At 40.8% G+C, this 21,843-nt stretch overlaps 1 protein-coding gene across 2 annotated transcripts in view; it reads left to right on the plus strand.

Annotated features, from left to right (window-relative positions):
- The window catches only part of poc1a (POC1 centriolar protein A), a 61,617-nt gene that overhangs the window by 34,303 nt on the left and 5,471 nt on the right, over positions 1-21,843 (plus strand). For both annotated transcript variants that reach the window (XM_062544727.1, XM_062544726.1), the window contains exon 10: positions 10,975-11,202. In XM_062544727.1, coding sequence (XP_062400711.1) covers positions 10,975-11,202 — 228 coding nt within the window. The remainder of the gene's footprint in view (positions 1-10,974; positions 11,203-21,843) is intronic.

The raw sequence follows: 21,843 nt of genomic DNA on the forward strand, positions 1-21,843 counted from the left end.
ACAAAATTCCACCTCTGGCGTGTTCCTCGTGGTCGAATTATGTCTGATGGAGCACATCAGATTGAGTGTACCACCTTCCGTAGAGTCTTGAAACTCCTACCAGTTGTTCTCTCGTCGAGACGCTTCTTTTGAGTCCATCGGCGACTTCCTGTGATTACCGGAAGTTGGTTTAAAAAAATAAATAAACATTAAGATGGCTATATCTCGAGAATGGAAGGTCGTAGAAACAAACTTTCACTTCACACTTGTTCCTCGTGGTCGAATTATGCGGGCGGATCGCATCAGATTGAGTCTACGACCTTCCGTTCAAGAGATATATTAAAACAACGAAGTATACTTAGCTTTTCTCAAAGCTATCTTGAAGTTTTATCGTTTTTCGTTTATATCTCGAGAACCAAAGGTCGTAGAGACTTGAAATCAAGGTCCCCCATAAGGTGCTGTGTCCACCAAACGCGTTTTTAACAGCCAGAGCGCCCTCAACCACCTCCTCTCGGCGCTTCAATAAGTGTTTATTGTTGCTAAGTTACCAAAACCAGAGACGGTTTATAACGAGAAGTGCCATTGACGAGCCCGGCGCTGTTCTAAAAGTTGAACAGAATTAAATTTTGAGCGCTCTGAGCGCTGCGACAAAAAACAGTCGGCGCCGAGAGTTTTTTTCCGCCGAGGGCGCTCAGCGCTGTGAACACTGAGCTACATAGACTTTACATTGAAAATTGTCGCCGTCGGCGCAAAAAACGCGTTTGGTGGACACAGCACCTAATTCAGCCACTGGCTTCCCAATGGTACCAGCCACGAGTTTGTACAATGTACGGTTCGGGAGTTATGCATTTATGGGTCGTACGCATATTTCTAAACATTGTACAATGTCGAGAGTGGTACCATTGGAAAGGCCATGGTCGATTTAGTGGGGGTAGGACTTGGTTTCAGGTCTCTATGACTTTCCTATCAAGAGATATAAAATATGAGAACATGAAATAAAAAAGGGTTTCATTAAATATTTTCTGAGAAACAGAGGCTATAAAATGCCTGCTTATTCTGCCATTCAGAGCCACACAGACCCACAGTGAGCATACTGTCTCGGAAGTTCTTGGTTAGGGACCACATTTTTGGTGCTTTTTTTTAAACTTTTGGTGATTTCTTGGTTAGGGACCACATTTTTGGTGCGTTTTTGAAACTTTTGGTGCTGTCTTGGTAAGGGACGACATTTTTGGTGCTTTTTTTTTAACATGGAGCCGATTCCCACTGCAGTGGTCAACACGGAAAATCTCAGTGCTGGTCTTTCGACTGAAGACGGCATTGAGAAGTTTCTTAGCTCTGATGGAGTGTGGATTCCCCTGCATGCAACACACATTCAGGATCAGGACCCACGTAACTTCCTGAATTTTCACTACGATGTTGATGGCATTGTGATCGAGACCTCCATCACAGGTATTAGACGAGGTCTTCACTACCTCTACCTCCCTGAAGAGATATCCAAGCATATCAAGCCTCACTATGCCTTTCTTAAAAAACACTTTGGTTTCGCCAAGTACAGCGAGAAAGGTAAGTCTGTCTTGAACCACTGAGTAGGCATGGTAGTCGGCTATCTTGATGGGGGGTACTTTGTGAATATCACAGCCCTGCCAAAGAGCAAGAGGAACCCCAGTGGCCTTCTCGACCACAAGGAGCACTACGGCCATATTGCCAAAACGGCCAGTGGGGAGGTCGTGACACATTTTAAGGAGCAGCTGGCTGCTTTGCCAGATGCTGATTTACGTACACCAACAATGACAAAGCAATGTCTTAGCAAGCCAGAAAAGTTTAATGTCTTAGAAAGGGACCTTGAACTTGTGCTTGCTTTGTTGCAGCGAGCCATTGAGCATGCCAACAGGACCGATGATTACGTTGTACTGATGCCAACCATCACTCTTTTTGGCCAGAAGAGGGAGTATACAGTCTACTTAGACGCTCTGGACAGGTCGAAGATAGTCTGTTACCATCCACGTGGCCTGTCAGATGGAAGCCAAAGATCCCCAACTTAGTCTGTTTTGGTCCAGGCTAGGAATGGATAACTTGGTGGGGCTGTCTTCTAACTACTTCAGTGTCTTGGGCATGTACGAGACAGTAAACATGCAGACCAGGTTGAAGCGGCCCATTGACCTGCACAGGCCTCTGTTGGACGTTATAGGCAGATATCCGGTGAGGTTCCTGCAATTGTATGCCGACGTACCGCATTCAAGCCTTGAAGGGTTGTATCTACATCCTATGGCCTCCAGCATTACGTCGCAAAGGCATCGATGACGCGTGCCGGTGAAGATTTCATCGACCGACTGCAGGACGTATGCCTCAAGATGAAGGGGCGGACAGGCCTGAGGATGGAATACGTTGTCAGTTTGGATCGCACTTTTGGCATACCCTATGCCATCAATGCCATTGACTTTTTCGACAAGCAAGCGCTGAAAAGAATGTTGTCTACTTACCCTTGTGTGGTGCCTAGGGATGTAACGATACACTCAACTCACGACTCGATATGGTTCACAATTTTTTGTTCACGATACGATTTTCTCACGATTTTTTTTTTGATATTGATGCTGTTGGAAGAGGTTGCTCCAAAGAAAATCAAATTGCACTACTCCCTCTCCTTCCAAAGTATTATGTCCTACACCTCTCCTTAAAATAAATGGCAGGCCCTACTGTTATATGCTACATCATTATAGTTGTTCAAGTGCACACACTAAATGGAGAGCTAGGATTAAAATTCAGACTGTGCCTTTAAATAGGTGACTTTTTCCATCTATCAGCACAATGCTACAGTAAGCCATTTCCACTAAAAAAAATCAGCTCAATATTATGTGCAAGACTGATGTTTACCAAGCAAGCCAACGTGTTAATCTTTTAGCACTATCGTCATACGTTTTCTCATAGTGAGATGGCTATCCCGAAATATGTTCTAAATGACATGGGGCGCACGGAGGTGAACGGCGGGACAAACGCGAAATGACAAGGTGTTAACTAAACAATTGAGTAGACCTAAGGTTGACATGCTTTGTGGTTAAAACGATGAAAACCAGTAGGCTAGTCTGTCACAGCTAACTTTGTTCAAGCACAGTAGCTTAGACTAGTTTACACGCGCAGAAATTAAAAGTCAATATCAGCATCACAAGATTGATGTCATTATCGGAAAATCTAGACACGTCAAACTGGACGCGAACGCGTGGCAAAAACAAAACAACTTCATAAATGATGTCTTTTTCAAACCTTGAAAACACCATTAAAATCCAAGCATTTTCAAGGATTTCAAGCACCCATACGAACCCTGACACACACACTCTAGTTCAAAGTTGTTGCCTACCGTCGCCCATGTCTTCCCTCGTTCTGTGCCCCGTACCTACGTAGTGACGTAAGTCACGTGACTCGCATTCGCGATCGATTTTTTCTATCAACCGGTGCGAATCGTCACACATTTGTACCGATTTTTATTCGTGTCACGATGCATCGTTACATCCCTAGTGGTGCCATTTCAGGACACTGAGGATTGCAAGATCCTACAAGTAGTGCACGACGTGGGTAATCACGAGCGCCGGATTTACACACCAGGGCCCGTATTCACAGAGTTTTAGGGCTAAAAGTAGCTCCTAACTGGCGAATTTAGGAGAATCTCCTAAAAATAATGGGCGTGTCACTCCTAACTTTAGGACTCCTAATTTCTTTCACTAAAAGTTATTCACAAAGCATTTTAAACCTAAAAGTAGCTCCTAAGTCTAGGACAGCGTAAAAGAACTCGAGAGGACTTCTAACTCACTAAGACCTATTCACAACCCGCTTTTAGTGGCATTCGTCGCGATGTTTTGAAATGAACGTGCAGTGCAGGCAGGAGCTGTCATGCAAGGAAATAAATGTGCATTTGCAACTAAGGATGCAAATGCAATAATGCCACTGACAACCAAAACCACCATTGCATGTGAACTAAATGTAACGTCTCATTGTGCCTAATTAAATTAAATCGTTTCTCCTCTTTGCAAATGTAGGCTAGGCCTACGTGTTTTCATACAGATTAATTTAAAACATGTTGCAAAGATACTGCTCCAGTCCGTAGTGTTTCATTTAGCCTAGGCTATTTGCTTTACTCTTTATTCATTTAGGTTATGCCTCTTAATTCATCATCAATAAATCATCCTATTTAGTCATCATCTTTCCATCCTTCACAGCCCGACATAGCGCACGCATTCTAACCAGCTAAGACCTAACACCTGTCACTCAATTCGTCATCGTAGGGGAGGTTTGCCATCATTCCCGTGTTATAAACATCAGCCAATCAAGGTGGTCACTTTAATCAAGCTCGTGCATGAGTAATGACGTCCACCATAGCAACGAAGACTCACTATTAGTTGTCGTTTCTCCTTACTAAAAGTAGGTCTGAAAGGCTTTGTGAATAACTTTTAAGAGAAAACTCCTAGCTAATATCTTTTAGCGCAATTTAGGAGTACTCTTAGTGCTAAGATAAAAATCTTTGTGAATACGGGCCCTGATCTTCAGAATCCCCATTTGCCATATCACTTTCCGCCATCGCAGTTACTTATCAGCTTTCTCCACAGACCACGAGCCTAGCCTGTTAGCCTAGCTTCCAACAAAGATGGCGGCTATATATTTCAGTTTCTGCAAGTGAAGTCCCGCCCACTGATCTGTAATAGGGATGTAGTGTGAGTGGGTCCCACCCCTAGCCCCGCCTTGGAAAAATGAGGAAAGCACAAATTTTGTCGTCTCACCTCCTTGTCAAAGATATAGGACTTCCTGCTTAAAATTACGTAAAATTACGATTTTTACATCATTGAAATTGAAATTTTTACATCCTCCATTGAAATTCATATTTCTCCCGTCTCAGGGCACACTTAGGCAGGGCTCAAAATTAGTACCCGCCAAGCGCCAATGGCGTGTAGATTTCGGTGAGTGAATTATGACAAGTAATCCGCCACTTTGGCGTGTGTAAAACGGCCACTAGTCATCAACGAAATAGCCTAGCCTACTTAGTTATATGGTTATATTATATTAACGACAAAACTCTGCTGTATGGTGTGTGTGTGTGTGTGATTGCCGCTAGCCCCTCCTTGGCTCACCGTCTCTCTCCCGCGGCAGCGGCTGCTAGCTCGCAGGCAGCCGCATGCTTTAAAAGAGTGGCTGCTCTGTCCAGTGGCAGTGAATGCTAGACAGTGGTCTGATCTGGCCGCTCGGAAACTGCAGAGTTAGTTGAGCTTGTAGCTTCAAGAACTACAAGCGAGCATCACAGATTTGTCAGCTAATCCTGTCCACCCCTGCCATTTTCCGTTCTGTAGCCTATTAAATTATTGATGCCTTGACTGGCGTGATATATGACGCAAAATGAAAGTAAATAAAACTGACTTCTGTGTCAGTGATAGGCTGAGTGATAGAGCCAGAATTAAACATTGTATCCATAAGTGAGGCGGAAAACTATATCCTGCTGAGAGTCACGTGAAAGGGTGTTCGAATAAAAAGGCCAGACTTCATATGTTTGTCATATGTTCAGTTCTTTCATCCTTATGATTGAACAAGTATGAATGAGATACATGTAAATGAAATTTAAAGTATTAAAAAATACTGCAGGTATAAAAATGGTTAGTGTAATAATGACTGGAAAGGGAAAAAAATGGTCTTTGTTAAATATTTTCCAAATATAGTGTATAATGACATGAAAACAAGAATAGTTAAAGGTACTATATCATTAGTACTTAACAATAGCTTTAAAATTTGTTTTTTAATTTTGGCTGGTAAAAAATCTGCTTGGCCGGTAACTTTCCAATTACCAGCCACATTGGCTGGTAAGCCAAAAAGTTAATTTTGACCCCTGCACTTAGGGAATGATGCCCGACCATTCAAAAACCAGACTGGTTTTCTAAAGATACAAAGCTTAATGCTAATCGGTAAAGTGTCCCTTTAAAACATGGCTTAGCACAAATTGTTAGGATTTATTCCACTGCTTGGTTTGATTTCCTGTTCTGATGTGCTGTTTAGAATGTAGCCTAAATTGATTCTCAAATATGTGCACGCCTATTTGCATTTTGTCAGGTAGACATCAAATGTCCAGATAGTTATATATAATCCATATATAATCATATGTCCAGATAGTTATTTTCCATTATATTGTATCGCTATGAATAACAGAAAGGGGGCGCTTAGAGCTAGGCAATGGCTGCTCTGTTGTTCCACTTAGGCTGGGATTATACTTGCCGCTAGACCAAGCGTAAGCGTATGCGCCCGTGTGCGACCTGCTGTGTCCTGTGTACAGACTCGCTGCAGCATTACGCACCCAACTGGAGGTCTTCACTAGGGGGAGACTATAGTAATTCAGCTGTGGAAGTCGGCCATGTGCCATTGTTTACTCTCATGATTGCCCCCGTCGTTGATGTCGATAATGCATCTTGCGGTCACTTTTTTGGCAATGATCGCCCCCTACTTTCTTGTCAGTATTGCATCCCGCGGACACGTCATGTTCGCTTGCGACGACGTGCACGACCGATGCACCAAATGACCGCAAAATACGCGAGGCAGCCATGATACGAACACGTACGCGTTGTCTGCAGCAAGTGTAACTCCACTCTTACCAGGGACGTTACCCCATTCACTTCAATAGATTCTATTCTATTATGTTGGTCGTCTGCCACTTCAAAAGTGATGCAAGTAGAAATCCTGGCAGTAACCTCACAAATGTATGATGGCCTCTCCACAGGCGCTACAATAAGCACATTTCCGTTTTGGACCATATCTTAGGTTCTAGGCTCTAGTGAAGCTAAACTATTCCTCCAAGACTGTTCAATCCAAAATTTGATACACATCATCTATAAAACAAGCGGAACAAATAGCCTTTTTTAGATATTTGATTTGCCGCTCCTTTTCAGAGCAGGTTTACTTTTATCAGGTGGCCCTTTTTCTTTGTTAGAAAAGGGATCAAATGTCTTGAATGTGATCATTGTAGATTTTTAGTAAACCTCTGCCGGTTCTACTCCTATGGTGCTGGAGACCACAAGGAACATGCTGACTGCATACACTACACACACAGAAATGATCTGGTTACCTCTGCCTCATACAAAAAAAAACTTTTGGTTACTCTGGATATGACACTGACATTCTGATAATGTGCAAATACCTTTGTGGTACTATTTGAAACATGCGAATGAAGAATGCCTTGTGCAAAGCCTTTTGCGTTTTTTAGACATCCCATTTGCACTCACTCTCTTCTTCATCCCCCATCCCCACCTCACCAATCTGCTCTATGTGTGCCATCCCACTTCCTGTGGTGCCTCAGTGTGTGCAGCTCAGCTTGATGAATGGGTGTGTATGTAGGAAGGGGCTATTGATGTCTCTGTCAGGCCAATGCAATTCAGTGTTTCACTGGGGCCCCAGGAAATTTTCCACTGTTGGTTTTTCCAGTCCAGGTGATTCATCAGGAGGGTGTTAAAAGTGTGTGTGTGTGTGTGTTTGAGAGAGAGAGAGAGAGAGAGAGAGAGGGAGGGAGACTAGTGTGCTCCATGGTGTATGTGGGTGAATGTTTGAGCAGCTGTTTTACTGCTGCGCTGCAAATAAGTTCTCCACTCAACAAGAGTTAATCCAGCCTTGTTGAAGCTTGTTGGCTCAGCACAAGCCTCCCCAGACTCACACGTTTTTGTGTTCTATTTGAGTCTCTCCATCTCTTGCACTCGCATCGGATCTTCCACCCATACCTAACTAAATCCAACAGCGGCACCAGATTGAGATGCTATCAATTTTTTTCTCATTTCAAATTAATATTACGCACAGAATATATGATGTGGGTGGAGGATGTAGGATACTTCAGATACTTTACACTGTATGCCTTTTACATTGTATATCTTTTAATTCATCTCTTTTAAATGATAATCAGAAGGAATATTAACTGTATTCTGCGCAGGAGCATTTTACAGGCTGCGCTGCTTGGTTATATATAGGCCTAACGAGTGAGCTGTGTGGGCTGCTGGTGGTTTATATAAGGGTATACCTCACAGAAAGTAAATATTTGAACTGGCAAGGCTAAGCCATTTACCAGGCAGTGTAAAAATGCACCTTGTTGGACTCTCACCTTGCATCATTGGTATTGGACCAATTGGACCAATAGACACTCAATCCAGAGTTTGTTCAGAACTGATCAACCTCACACCTTTTTGGTGGAAGTGAGGTGATGGTGAGGATTAGGGCTGGGCGATATGGCGGAAATCTGTATCACGATATAAGTGTTTCATATCAGTCGATATTTATCATTATTGAAACATTATATGACCTATTTAAAATAAGGACCAGGAGGGGAAATATACTACATTTAAACATTTCTATCTTAAACAAAACTCCCTCTCATTGTAGGCATGTCCTTGTGTGTAACATGTCACTGCCTGGGTTATATCTTTATTGCGTTTAGATTTTTTTTTTAAGGTGCACCAGTACAAAATGTATGTGAACCCACATCTTTCATTGCGCCGCCTTTAACGGCAAAAGGTCACCTTTTTAATGTGAATGATTTTTTTTTAACAACAATAAGGTGTGAAAAAGCTCGTCTTTATTTGAAACGCAAAGAACACATAATTCTTTATATATTCGATATACTGAAATTTCTGATACCGGTATTCATCACAGCACAATTTATGCAGATTATAGCCTACTATTCACATTTCAACTCCACCTCTTTAATTCAGCTGTCCCGTTGAAAAAATGTGAGCAAAGTAGCATACAATAGTTGGCTAGTCTACTGGTTGGACTGCTCAGTTTCCCCACGTGTTTTTAAGTTGAAAGGTAGGCTAATACTTTTTCTCCTTGAGTCTAGGAGTTGGAAAACATTGGTATTGAGATGATCACACTTACTCTACCTTGTCTGTGGACACCGTTATTTGCTGGATAAACAAATAGCGTGCGTGCGACAGAGGAAAAGTGTTTTAGTGTTGCTTTAACATCGTAACATGCTGATTCACAAGGTGCAACGACCAACCAGGTGTGTGTAGACAATAATTGCATTAACAACAGCGGAAGGTTCAAACACCGGGCTCCACTGGAAACAAATGAGTGCTTAAGGTTCTTTGGATGTAAATGTCAAAGGACAGGTTTTATGTAGATCACTTACGGTACTAAAGGTGGAAATGTAGCTGACACTTTGTGTGAAAGGAAACTGAACATTAAATCCATTAAACTATTAAGTGAATAGTTTTGTTAACTGTGCTGTTTCCATTTTGTTTCTCGCAATGACTAAGGAAGCTTTTACCATCTTTTTCAGGATGTTTCACACAAATGTGACTCTATATGCAATAACACGCCACAGTAGCTGTGACAATACATGTAGAACAAGGAAATATCCTTGAATAAGCTGCACCACAATAACAAAGAACCAAAATAATTCAAATAAGTGCCGCATCCTAAAGGTTATTTAGAGGAAGATGCATTGGTAAGTTTGATGAATAAAATATATATATATATATATAAACTTTATTACAGGCTCAGGGCCCACATTGGACACATTACAATACACTCATCAACACAATAATAAAATAAAAAAAATAATAAAAAAAATACACATACAATAAAAGGAAGCTAGTGAAGGCATTCATGCCAGTGTTCCCAGATAGTAGACATATATCTTACAGAGCTACGACTTGGATCAACCAATTGAGTGATGAGCTCATTTTTTGCACAATCAAGCCTGCTCATGAACTTGAAGGTAAGGTTTCTTAACAGTGCCATAAAAGTAGTTAGACCAAATTTGCAGAATAACCCACTTGCTCTAGTACTCCTTGGTTTCTTTAGGAGGATCCTAAGACAATCATTGTAAGCTACCTTCAGTTTCAGTAGACTCTCCTTCTTGTATCTGATCCAGAGAGGAGCTGTATAAAGAGGGGAGCAGTAAGTTCTAAACAGGTTGACTTTGACATCAGTAGTGCAATGATGGAATTTTCTAACCAGCATATTGGCTTGGACATATAGCACTCTCCTCTGTCTGCTCATGTCAGCATCATCCTCTAGAGTATCAGTTAGGATGTGCCCCAGGTATTTTGTGGCATTAGCTACCCCCAGCTCTTCTCCAGATAGATAAAAGGGAGGGAACTTAATTTTCAGGTCATCCTTTGTTCTACAGACCATTATCACACTCTTTTTAGCATTATATTTAATATCAAAAGCCACCCCATAGTCTGAACAGATATTTAGGAGCTCCTGGAACCCACTACTACTTGGGGATAGAATGGTAAGGTCATCAGCATATAAGAAGTGATTAATCATCATATCACCAACCATACAACCTGTTTGGCATGCCCCCAGCTGTCTTGACAGGTCGTCCATATAGGCATTAAATAAGGCTGGAGATAAAATCCCCCCCTGCCTTACCCCGTTGCTGACATTAAAAGGTGTAGACAGGATGTTACCCCATAAAATAATTTTATGAAACATTAAGAGCAACAGTGTGTTATTTTTACTTTCCCAAAATGATTACATGTGTAGTGTGCAAGCTTTCTCTTTGGTTGTCTCCAGACTGATAGGTAAATATATAGCAAGACCGTGTAGAAAGTTACCTAAACAGGATTACTCTGGCTTATTGTACAGAGGAGTGCTCTATATCCTCGTATGTGGTGAGCTATGCTGTATATGGTTTCCCACTTGTTGAGCAAAGAGTTTGTGAGATATTGTAAGGATGTAGAGATGGATGTAGAGCTGTGTGCAAAATGTAAATCTGGACACACCCATTGAAACTGAAAAGGTTTAATGCACCAAGTGCCAGCTTAAATTTAATTTCACTGGTGGTTATGCCCCTTGGCTTAAATGGCAAAAATGAACTGATAGTGTCCAGATGTGATGACAGGCTACAAATTCTGAGCACTGGACATGTATCCTAATGATGTGAGCCGCACCTGAAGTGCTCAGTCATGCTTCCCCTTGAGGTGCAGTATATTGCGGTTGTACCTAATATGGATCATCTCTCATTCTATTTCATAGTCACGTGAAGTCACTGAGCAGTCCAGTAGCAGGGGCTCTTCTTGTGAGAGGAGTCGGAAAAGAAGCCAGAGTGGACTTACCAGAACCTCTAGAGATCCATGTACCCAGCCGCTGCCCATGGAACAGCAGCAGGAACAACATCCTTCAGCTGCACAGGAAAAAGGGATACCTGCTGCCCTTGCTAACACTCTGGAGCACATAGTGGCCCAACTGGATGTCCTTACACAGGTAAAACAATAACAATACATCAATATCTCTAAATATAACCTGATCCCATTGTAGTCTTGATTGCCTTGTAAGTGTCTTGATGCAGAAAACAGAAATACACAGAAATGTCAGGATTTTCACCAACATGCAGTGCGTAAAGTTGATTAAAAAGAGGAATTAAAAAATCTTCTTTTAAATTGATCTTAATGCCTAAACAAAATGTGAATAAATAATGTATCATGAATAAATACAGGTTCTTCCTTAAAATACTGGGGGCTAGGGGTGGCACGGTTCACAAAATCTATGGTTCGGTTCGTATCACGATTTAAGGTCACGGTTTTCGGTTCGGTGCGGTTCTTGTTGTTATTTTTTCTTTTACTCTTTAACACTCCAGAAACATATTTCAGCACATAGCTTAATCATCCACAATTAGGCTAGAGTATTTAGAGAATAGTTATCATGTAATAATGCACAAACTGAATTTGACTTCACATAAAGCACATTATTGTCTGAGGAAACTTTAAGCTTCAGTTGAGATTTTGATAAAGCAAGAGGGAAGACATTGATGATTTCAACAATCTTTTCAATTATTTGGCAGGGATGGTGCACCAGCACAAAATGTACTGTAGGTCGTCCACCCATATTTTTCATTGCATCGCCTTTTTATCGCTCTCCTTTCATATAGTGTGAATGATTTTTTAACAAGATGTAAAGCTTGTCTTTATTTGAAACACACACACATTATGTAATTATTTATTCATTCTATATACTGACATGTCTGATATTCATAACAGCAAACTTTATGCAGATTATAGCCTACGTAAGGGATAATGTATAGAACGCCGGTCATTATCGGAAAATAATTCCCGACAGGATGAACTGAACCCCGACGCGCAGCGGAGGGGTTTTGCTTCGTCCTGAAGGGAATTATTTTCCGATAATGACCGGCGTTCTATACATTATCCCGCTTATTATACGGCTACTTGCCAAAACGAGAAGAAATAGTTCGCCACACAGATAGAACGTGACTGTTGCCATTGACAGCGGTCATTATTTTTTTCAGAGGTCCTCTATCAAGAAATAATGACCGGTAGAACGTTGGGAAATCCCATTCAAGTCAATGGGGCGTTCTACTTGCATTGTGAAGAGCCGTATAATAATATTCATTATAACTCCACCTCTTAAATTCAGCTGTCTGGCTGAAGCCTCAAAATATTGTAAACAAAGTAGCAGGCTAAGCTCATCATACTCTAGCCTACTGGTTGGACTGTTCAGTTTCTGTTTTAGCTTCAAGGTAAGCTAATACTTTTTCTCCTTGGGACAGGCCCTTTTAAGCCTTGGAGTTGAAAACATTGGTATTGAGATGGTCAGTCAACTTGAATGCAAGAGATTTTATCAAATGTCTGATGCTAACCGTTTTTGACAGTAATTTAGCTAATCGTCTTCTGTGCGTCATTGCGTTCGCGATTGTGAATGTTCTATTTGGATTAATGTGCATGTCGAGGGCGGGTGTCCATTGAGCGCGCACGAGAGCGGGCCAAGGAAAATTAGTTTACTTCTACTGTTTGGTAAAGTTGCACGCATAGTCTACAGTTGCGGAAGAACATGCTTCCACCCGAGCAGGGTCAGGTGCATCAGTTTGACCACGCAATGGATGATCTCTCGCACTTGCCATTTCTAAAACCTTGCGCGCAGCACTCAAAACTCCATACTCCTACTCTCGCACGTAAGGGAAACACGTCGTCACATATGGGAATCAATTGCGCATGCCATAACTAGCCTGAACCGTAGGACCGTACGACGAACACACACTCCGAACCGTGACATGCGAACCGCACGGTTCGGAGCATTTTTCAAAAACCGTGCCACCCCTACTGGGGGCATAAGTATACACAGCCCTATGTTAAAATTCCCACAGAGGCAGGCAGATTTTTTTTTTTTTTCATGGATCCAGGATACAACGCATCCTGATAAAGTTCCCTTGGCCTTTGGAATTAAAATATATGTCCTTAAAGATAGGGTTTTTCTTCATTCTTTAAATTAAGGCATTAAGATCAATTTCCAAAATATGATTTTTTTTAATCCCTCTTTTCGTCAATTTCAGCACAGGTTTATAAACTTGAGCACAACTGTACCTTTGCATATATATATATTTCCAGCAACATGACTAAATGTTTCCCCTTCAAAATCGCATTTAACTTAGACAGCAGGTAAGTTCCTGACAGTCACCGACCTGTTTTGGTGATATTTTTTACACAAATGAAGATCGAACACTGGGATTTTCTTTCAAATTAGTATTACACCTGAAGGCACAACTATTTTGATATGCCATTACCATGGATGTAGCTGAGCTAAGCTGCTACATACAGTAACTAGCTGATAGCACTAGGTCATGCTACGAGCCTTATATGGTTTTCCATAAAAAGAAGAAATGTAATATTTGGGCAGATGTGTGTATTGTATTTAATCAAATACATTTGGAATAGTAGATATTAAGGTGATTTTGATATTATTCAGGTAAAATCATCACAGCCACTTTCAGGGCAAGTTTTTAAAAAGCGGGGAGACATCATTTCCATAATGTTCTGACTATTAACCATGGTTTATACATTAAGAGCCTAAAGTTCTCGGACTCTGTGCCTGAATTCAGGCAGGGGGCAAATGTTAAAGGGATAATCCGGAGTGAAATGCACTTTAGATCAATTTTTCGGACTATTGGGAGTACATACGTTGAAAGGTACTGACTCGATTAAATTCATTCTGGACTCTCTATCCGACCACATAAAGACGTGAGGATACTTCGGTTTGGCTTTAGGGACCCTCTACTCACTACCACGTAAGTGTAGTGTTGTTTGGAACAGTAGAAGAGGTATAAAAATAGCGTTTTGTAGTGGCGAAAGGACCTGCCCCGGTCACTTACAGGCTAACGAGTTTTGGCTAAAAACGGTGAACTCGAACTTTCTCAAAATACATCCGAATGACATGATTTTGGTGTCAACTCAACGTATGCACTCCCAATAGTCCGAAAAATTGATCTAAAATGCATTTCACTCCGGATTATCCCTTTAAATGTAAAGATAAATTATTATATGTAACAGATTCAAAAGTCTCTGATAAGTTCAGGCACAAACATTCTCCTGGCTTAAAGCCTTCTACATTGATTTTGCAACATTTATTGAGCTATGAGGTTACAGTTTTCTTCAATCGCTAACAAGCGTTTGTCCATTCAGTTGACACATTTTCAAAACTCTAAACACAGTTAGCACAGCATCAGTCTTTTGTGGCCATACAGTACCATTCACACATTTCATGTTGTTTTCACACAGTATGCAGTCAGTGAATACATTTTCCTAATGCTTACATTTTCTTAACAGACAAACGATACCTCCCAACAAAATAATGGATCGTTTTTGTATTATTTTTGAATGTTACAGTTTTTTTCTGATTGCTTAAGCACATTTTTGTAACAATTGGCTATTTTTGCAAATCACTGCACACAAATAACAAAACCTTTCACCAAATTATCAAAACATTGTAGTTCTCTTGCAAAAGCGAACACAGCTTGATTAACTCTTCACACCTTCGTAAAAATTGTGTTTTTGCATCAAACAGTAAACACAAGCCATCATCTACTAAGCACACATTGTGTCAACTACACACTGATGGTATTAATACAAGACACATCTGGCTTTTGCTTTCTCTGTGCACAAGGTATTACAGTATGTCAGTTTGAGGTCATACATTTGTCATAGTTCTGTAAACATACAAGTATTGGTGTTTATTCACACTCATCAAAACAAATACAAAGTCAAAACACAAAATAGTAATTTCACTGAGACAAAAAGTTAAAAATAAAATCTGTCATCACATCATCTACATCATGACGTCTCTCTTGGTACGGCCACAAAATTTCATCTACATCGCATGCAATGTCCTCCTGTCCAAGGCACCGGGCTCCTTGTCCTTGTCGTCCTCTCCCTCTCGCTCCTTCACCTCCTTGTCCTCTTCCTCCTACTTCTTCACCTCCACGTCCTCTCCCTAGGCCTCCTCTAATTCTCACTCTTCCTGCTCCCTCCATTGTACTCCACATGGATATCTTACCTGTGCCTTATTTACACTGCTTGTGCTTAGGCTGATTTCAAAGTGAGCTAATTATCTATATTTTGTTCAATGCAATGCTGTAAAACTTTTTCTGTTCTATCATAGTCTACTGTAAACAGTATTTATACTGCACCTCCTGTAGGCCTAGTGAACTGTAAAAAAAAAAGATTTGCTTTTTACTGGTATGCATTTGAATGTGAACCTTACATCTGGACATACAGTTCCCAACCAAGAAATTTAGTGTAAAAATGCTGGATTGCATGTTTTGCATGCAAAATACCTGTAAAACTGAAACATAAAAGTCTATGCAGTTTTTGTAATGTCAACAGTAGCCAGTATTTTGAAACCTAGTGTACTCTGATTGACTGCATGTATCTTGTGAAGTGAAAACAAGCTTCGTTCTTTGACAAAATAACTTCATTTTGAGTCAGGTTTCCAGTGTTTTGGTAAAGTTAGTGTGTTCAGAGAAATGACGAGTTAGTGTATATGTAACAAAATGTGGAATAGAATGTGTTTTTGAGTGGGAAATGATCCATTTGGCCACTTGTGTTTTGTAGGTGAGAGTCTGTGTTGTTAAGAGTTTTGAAAAAGTATGGGTAAGCGCTTGTTAGCGATAAAAAAAACCCCTGTAATACATGGAGGCAGGCTATACATGGGAGTGCATTTATTTTATTCACTCTTCTTTATGATTGAAGCACAATTGCTGTTAATGCACATGTGCGGTTAACACATTTAGTTTTTTTATATATAAAATCAAAATTAGTCTGGAAAATCTTTCAGATTAAAGGAACACTTCACCGTTTTTTCATATTAAACTATGTTATTCCCTTAATTAAGACGAGTTGATACACACCTCTCACGTTTCAATGCGTGCACTCACTGGCTCTGGCGCGCAGCGCAACTTTGATAGCATTTAGCTAGCCCAATGCATTCATTAGGATCCAAACAGAGATGAAGTTAGAAGCAACCAAACACCTCCATGTTTTCCCTATTAAAATACAGTTACATGAGTAGTCACACGACCAAGTATGGTGAGACATCCTAAATCCTAAATGCAAACCTGAGAGAATTGCCCAAGTAGTGATCCTTTAGACTCCTTTTTTTGTTGCTAAGGCTAACACCCTCATTGTACTAGTGTCCTCTAAGTATAGGACTTGCCAGTCTGTTGGCCCTCCTGTCTGAAATGTCAGTCTATTTTTTCCCCTTAGTGCAGGCTCATGTTCAGGAGGCTCCTGTGTCTGATAGAGAGGAGGTAATGCTTTGGATCCTGCTGCAGAGGGCAATGCACCTCTGCACAGGCATACTCTGAGTGGATATGGGCAGCTTCTGTTATACAACCCCAGGCAGGCTTTTTTAGCACTTGGGTTCTTCTACTTTGGAGCCATTCTACTGTCATATGTTTGGCTTTGTTTTCCTGAAATATTCAAGTCCTTCCCTGAAAAATACTAATGCACCCCTATGCTATCATAGATGTTGGCTTTTGAACTGTGTACTGTACGTGCTGATTACAGGTTGGATGGTCCCTCTCCACTTTAGGATGTGATTTTCATTATAGCATTAGGTCTCATGCAGTGCCATCTGAGACCCAGAGGTGTCAGCCCTGTCTCTTGAGATCTCTTTGAATTATCTCAACATTTTAATGGTATTACCATAGATAATGAAATCCCAACAATCTACACAATTTTACATTCAGGAGCATTATTCTTATATAGTTGCATTATTTTCCCACACAGAGTGATGAATACCTCCACATCTTGGCCTCTCTGTAATGCTCAGTTTTGACACCCAGTCATGTTGCCAGTTACCCTAATTGGTTGTGACATGTTTCTCTGTGTGTTGTACATAGCGCAACTTTTCCAGACATTTGTTGCTCCCGTCCCAACCTTTTTTAGACGTGTTGCTGGCAATTAATTAAGAATTAGCTCATTTGTAGCACAACTTGTCAGTTTCAACATCTGACATTTTGTCTATGTTCTTTTTGCAACTATGTATGAGTTTATGTGATTTGCTGTTCATCACTTTGTGTTTTTATTATTGCATCAACCCAACTTTTTTGGAAACAGGGTTGTATGCCCTAGTCAAGCCAAGTTTGAACCAATTTTTGACTGATCTGATCAATCTGCAAAACCTTTTGTGGACCTGTGACTGGTCACGTGACGGCACCTTAAGTGGACGACAAAAAGATAGACGTTCTGCATAGATAAAAACATCATTAACTTATGTGCCCGGTAGTCTATAGCAACAATTGCTATGCTTGATAAATTGATGAGATAACAACCAATGGTAGAAATACTGAAACACAAAGAAAACAAAACACAAATGTTTGTTATTTTATTCCAAGCGATAAGTCAAGAGGTCTTGGAAGGGCTTTACTAAGGTTAAATATCACTACAATAATCCAGCTGCGAGTTGTGTCCCTCTCCTCCTCTTGCTGTCCACTAGGCTATTTTACTGTGGTGCATAAAAAACATGACGTCACGTGCATCTTGCACCTTTTTCCATTTTGTCTTTGACGAAATCAAATAAGAGGGATCGAGAACATGATGAAAAGGTTATTTCATCTATTTCCATTTGTTGGCTTGCTATTTGTGTGAACATGAATGTGAGAAAAGTCAAACTAACTGTAACAAGGGACACATTTTCTCATGAATATATTATTCAAAGTATCTAAGAAAATGAAAAAAACATTCTCTCGGGTCACTGAGATGGTGGGGTTCACGCTCATCCCAGGGGTTAGAGTTGTGCAGCAGATGGTTTTCATTGTAAAGGAAGTCCTCAGGTGCTTGTGCTACCTCTTTGGCATGCAGTAAACAGCTCAACCTTGATGGTGCTTGGCTTTAGTATGGTTTCTTTCAGACCACATGAGACTGTTTATTGACATTCCAGGTCTACAGTCTTTCGTGGAGACTCTTACTCAGTGATAAGTAATACCTAGCAGCATTATCATATTCCGGCTATTTCTCAGATTGGAAATTGTTACTCATGCTACCTTACCACACCTCATTCTCTCCTGTTTTTCAAATTGTGAATGGGTGTCCTCCTTAGTATAACACCACTTGCATCTCACATGTGCTTGCCATTTGACTGTATAGTGCTTAGGCCTTAAGGGAACCCACATCCAAAAAGTATTGCCTTCACCCAGTACCAGGCTCATCCTATTAGCTGTCAGAGTGAACCACGTTTATAGAGTATTCTGTGCAGCCATTTACCACTAGGCTCCAGCATTTCCACTTCTGGACAGAGTAGTGGAAATAAAAAGTCTTCCACTGTAAACTGCTCCAACAAATATACTGTGTTGTACAGTTTGCTGCCAGTAAGTCCAGACTGTTTTCCACTGTCAGTCTACACAGTCTTTTAGGACTCAAGTGAGTGTCTTCAACTGTCCATGGGTGGTTCTTACTGTAGCACTCCAATGCAACTACCCATTGGCTCTCTTGCAATTTTACAGTCTTTTATAGAGCAGTCTCAACTTGTTTCTTTCTCATTAGTCAGTACTGCTTGTGTTTTTTAATGATCTTCATTTGTTATTTTATGTCAATATGACTGCCACAGTGCCAGTGTGGTTATTTTGTTGTACTAGATGACATGATAAATAGAAGTTTTTGATCTCTGAGGGACACTGTGGACACAATAGATTTGTTCATTTTGTAGGTTTAGCCCCCCGTCCTCACAGGACGTGGGAGGGGCTTGACAGACAACCCTTTTTGCCAATCAACAGTGCTGAATTACTATGCAGGCCTTTGTTAGCAAAGCTTACAGTGGGGAGAACATGTATTTGATACCATGCTAAAGTTGCCTAAAAAGAAGAATATGAAATCATTATTTGACAATTGATCTTAATGCCTTAATTAAAAAAATGAGTAAAAATCAATCCGCTAAGGACACAAATTTCCTTTGTAATTGAAGAATGTATCGTAAATGAATAAATGTTCTTCCTTAAAGGTATACTATGAAACGTTTTTCAGTTAATCAATTCGTTCCATACTGTTATATATGATTAAATGGGTCATTACCGGTTGCACTGTGGGTTTTTTTGGCCGCTCTAGTGGTCTGTAGCGGTAAAACCACGCTTGCAACTTCAGGAGACACCGAGCACGCACCCATGCTCTACTCCAGGAAGTGTCATGAAAAGGCACGGCAGACTGACCGATTGAGGAGTTTTGTCAAATATACACGCTAAAGCTGTAGGGGAAGCTCTGCAGAGAAATATGCAAGCATAAAACGAGCGAAAATGAAAAGCAAAACCGGCGATGAAATCGCCAATCCTGCATAGTATACCTTTAAATGCTAGGAAGAAGGAAGTATTTGACCCCTATATTAAATTCCCATAGGAGCAGGAGGATGTTTAATATGTTTTTATTTTTAAAGGCCAGCTATTTCATGGATCCAGGATAGTATGCATCCTGATAAAGTTCCCTTGGCCTTTGGAATTAAAATAGCCCCACATCATCACATATCCTTCACCATAGCTAGAGAGTGGCATGGTGTTTTTTCCAGTTTGCCTATTAGCCTGTTTGATGCTCATTGAGCTCAGTGCTAATAGGCAAACTGGAAAAAACACCATTCCAAAGGAATTGGGAAATTGGTGTCCTTAACGGTTTGATTTTTACTCATTTTTTTAATTAAGGCATTAAGATCAATTGTCAAATGATGATTTTATGTTCCTCTTTTTAGGCAACTTTAGCATGGTATCAAATACATGTGCTCCACTGTGTGTGTGTGTGTGTGCGTATACAGTGCCCTCCAAAAGTATTGGAGCACATGCTAAAGTTGACAATATAAAATCACCTTTTGGAAATTGATCTTAATGCTTTAAATGAAATAAATGTTCTTCTTAGCTGTTAGCTAATTAGCTGGTTTCATTCTCATTGAGCTCAATGCAGTTCAAACTAGCTAATTGGCTAACAGCTGAAAACTGAAATAAAATCAATACTTTTGGAGGACACTGTATATATATGGGAATTCCAGTGATGCAACTATCTAGCCCCTGCTAAATTAGCTGTAGCTTATGAGAGGCCAATAATGAATACTAGGGAGGCACTATACTTAAATTGGATGCTGACGTGTGTGGCATGTAGCATAGTCTACTCATGATAGATGTACAGTACAGTAAACATGAACAGTAGCTTGTGTTGGAGATGTATCGAGATCACACAGAATGCAAAGGATATGGCCAGTCTTGAAATAAAGTTTAGATTGCTTGACGTTTACACCCAAGACCTTGTTTTAGCCTAATCTTGTCTGCTATTAAGCCTTGCCATTATTAGAGTCTCTTTTTTCTGTTAGTTTTTTAGCTTGAAATGAAATGTTGTATGATAAGAGGTCACATCTCAACTTAAAAGTAGCCTCTAAATACATATTTTTCTAGACACTGGCCCTCATTTATCAACAGTGCGTAGAAACCAGCGTATATCTGAGCGCAGAAATAATTTCACGACGGGGCTCACGTGTGATTCATCAAACTTTCGTATCACAATTTTAGCGTAAAGGGCCGTTCACACCAAGAACGATAAAGATAACTATAACCATAACGATAAAAGCGTCCACACTGGCCAACGATAAGAAAAGTCTCTCCTCATGTTGATGAATGTGATGGCTAGAATATTATGGGTTCTGATTGGCTGTTAGCTTTTTATTAGCGCTTGTCACCAGCGCGGTGTCTCCGGGTTTTTTCGTGTTTTTCCGGCATGAGCCGAACCAGCATGTTATTAGGGCAGTCTTATGTTGCCCCCTTGCGGTTGCAGTTTTAATTACAAATCCCGCACCTGCGGCATTCCCGATGTGCGGCAAAGAAAGGAGCATTCTCAACCCGTACCATCTGTACGCATACCACTGATGGTTTGCAAGCTGCTTATGGGGGTAACCGAGATGAAAGGTGTTAAAAATTAACTTTTAAAATGTTCTGTAATTAATTCATGAATAAAAAAAATTGTTTTAATCGGGTTATAATGATATGGAAATATAGCCTGGCAAGCCAAACTATACAGAAATGTATAGTCTGGGGTCGGACCATTCACAGAGCTGATGCCTGTGGGTGGGATGAACAGTTGTCTTTCAAACTGCCTCTGCACGTAATAGGCCAGCATTTGTGACCAATCGTAGCCGGTCGGCAAAACGGCAAATACATCCTTCTTTAAAACGAATGACTTGAGTGCTTCTTTCTGCTCAACCTTCAAAGAAAAGCCCAAGTCTAACTCTCCCAAAGCCGATTCAAACGAGCGCGCTTCGTTAGCCTCATCCATCTTTTGTTTTTCTCTATGGTTGTGCAACAAGGTCTCACACCCAACTCATCGAACGAGGACGCATGGTCCAGCCCCCTGGCGTCAATATCGGAAGCCGAAGGTGAGCTAAGGCGGGCTCAAGGACTCCGTACACAGATAGAGCGTTCTGATTGGCTAGGCAGGCCTGGAGCCTAGCGCAGGCTTGGCCTCAGTGGTGCGACCCTAGACCATCCCGCTAGGCAAAAATATTTTCGGCCGCTAGGGTGCGTCTAGATTTCTAGGCTAATGGAAATATGATATTGAAGGAAATAATTTGTAAACTCTATAAGGCTACGTTTTC

Source organism: Sardina pilchardus, chromosome 9 (assembly GCF_963854185.1).
Source record: "Sardina pilchardus chromosome 9, fSarPil1.1, whole genome shotgun sequence".
Classification (NCBI taxonomy): Eukaryota; Metazoa; Chordata; class Actinopteri; order Clupeiformes; family Clupeidae; genus Sardina; species Sardina pilchardus.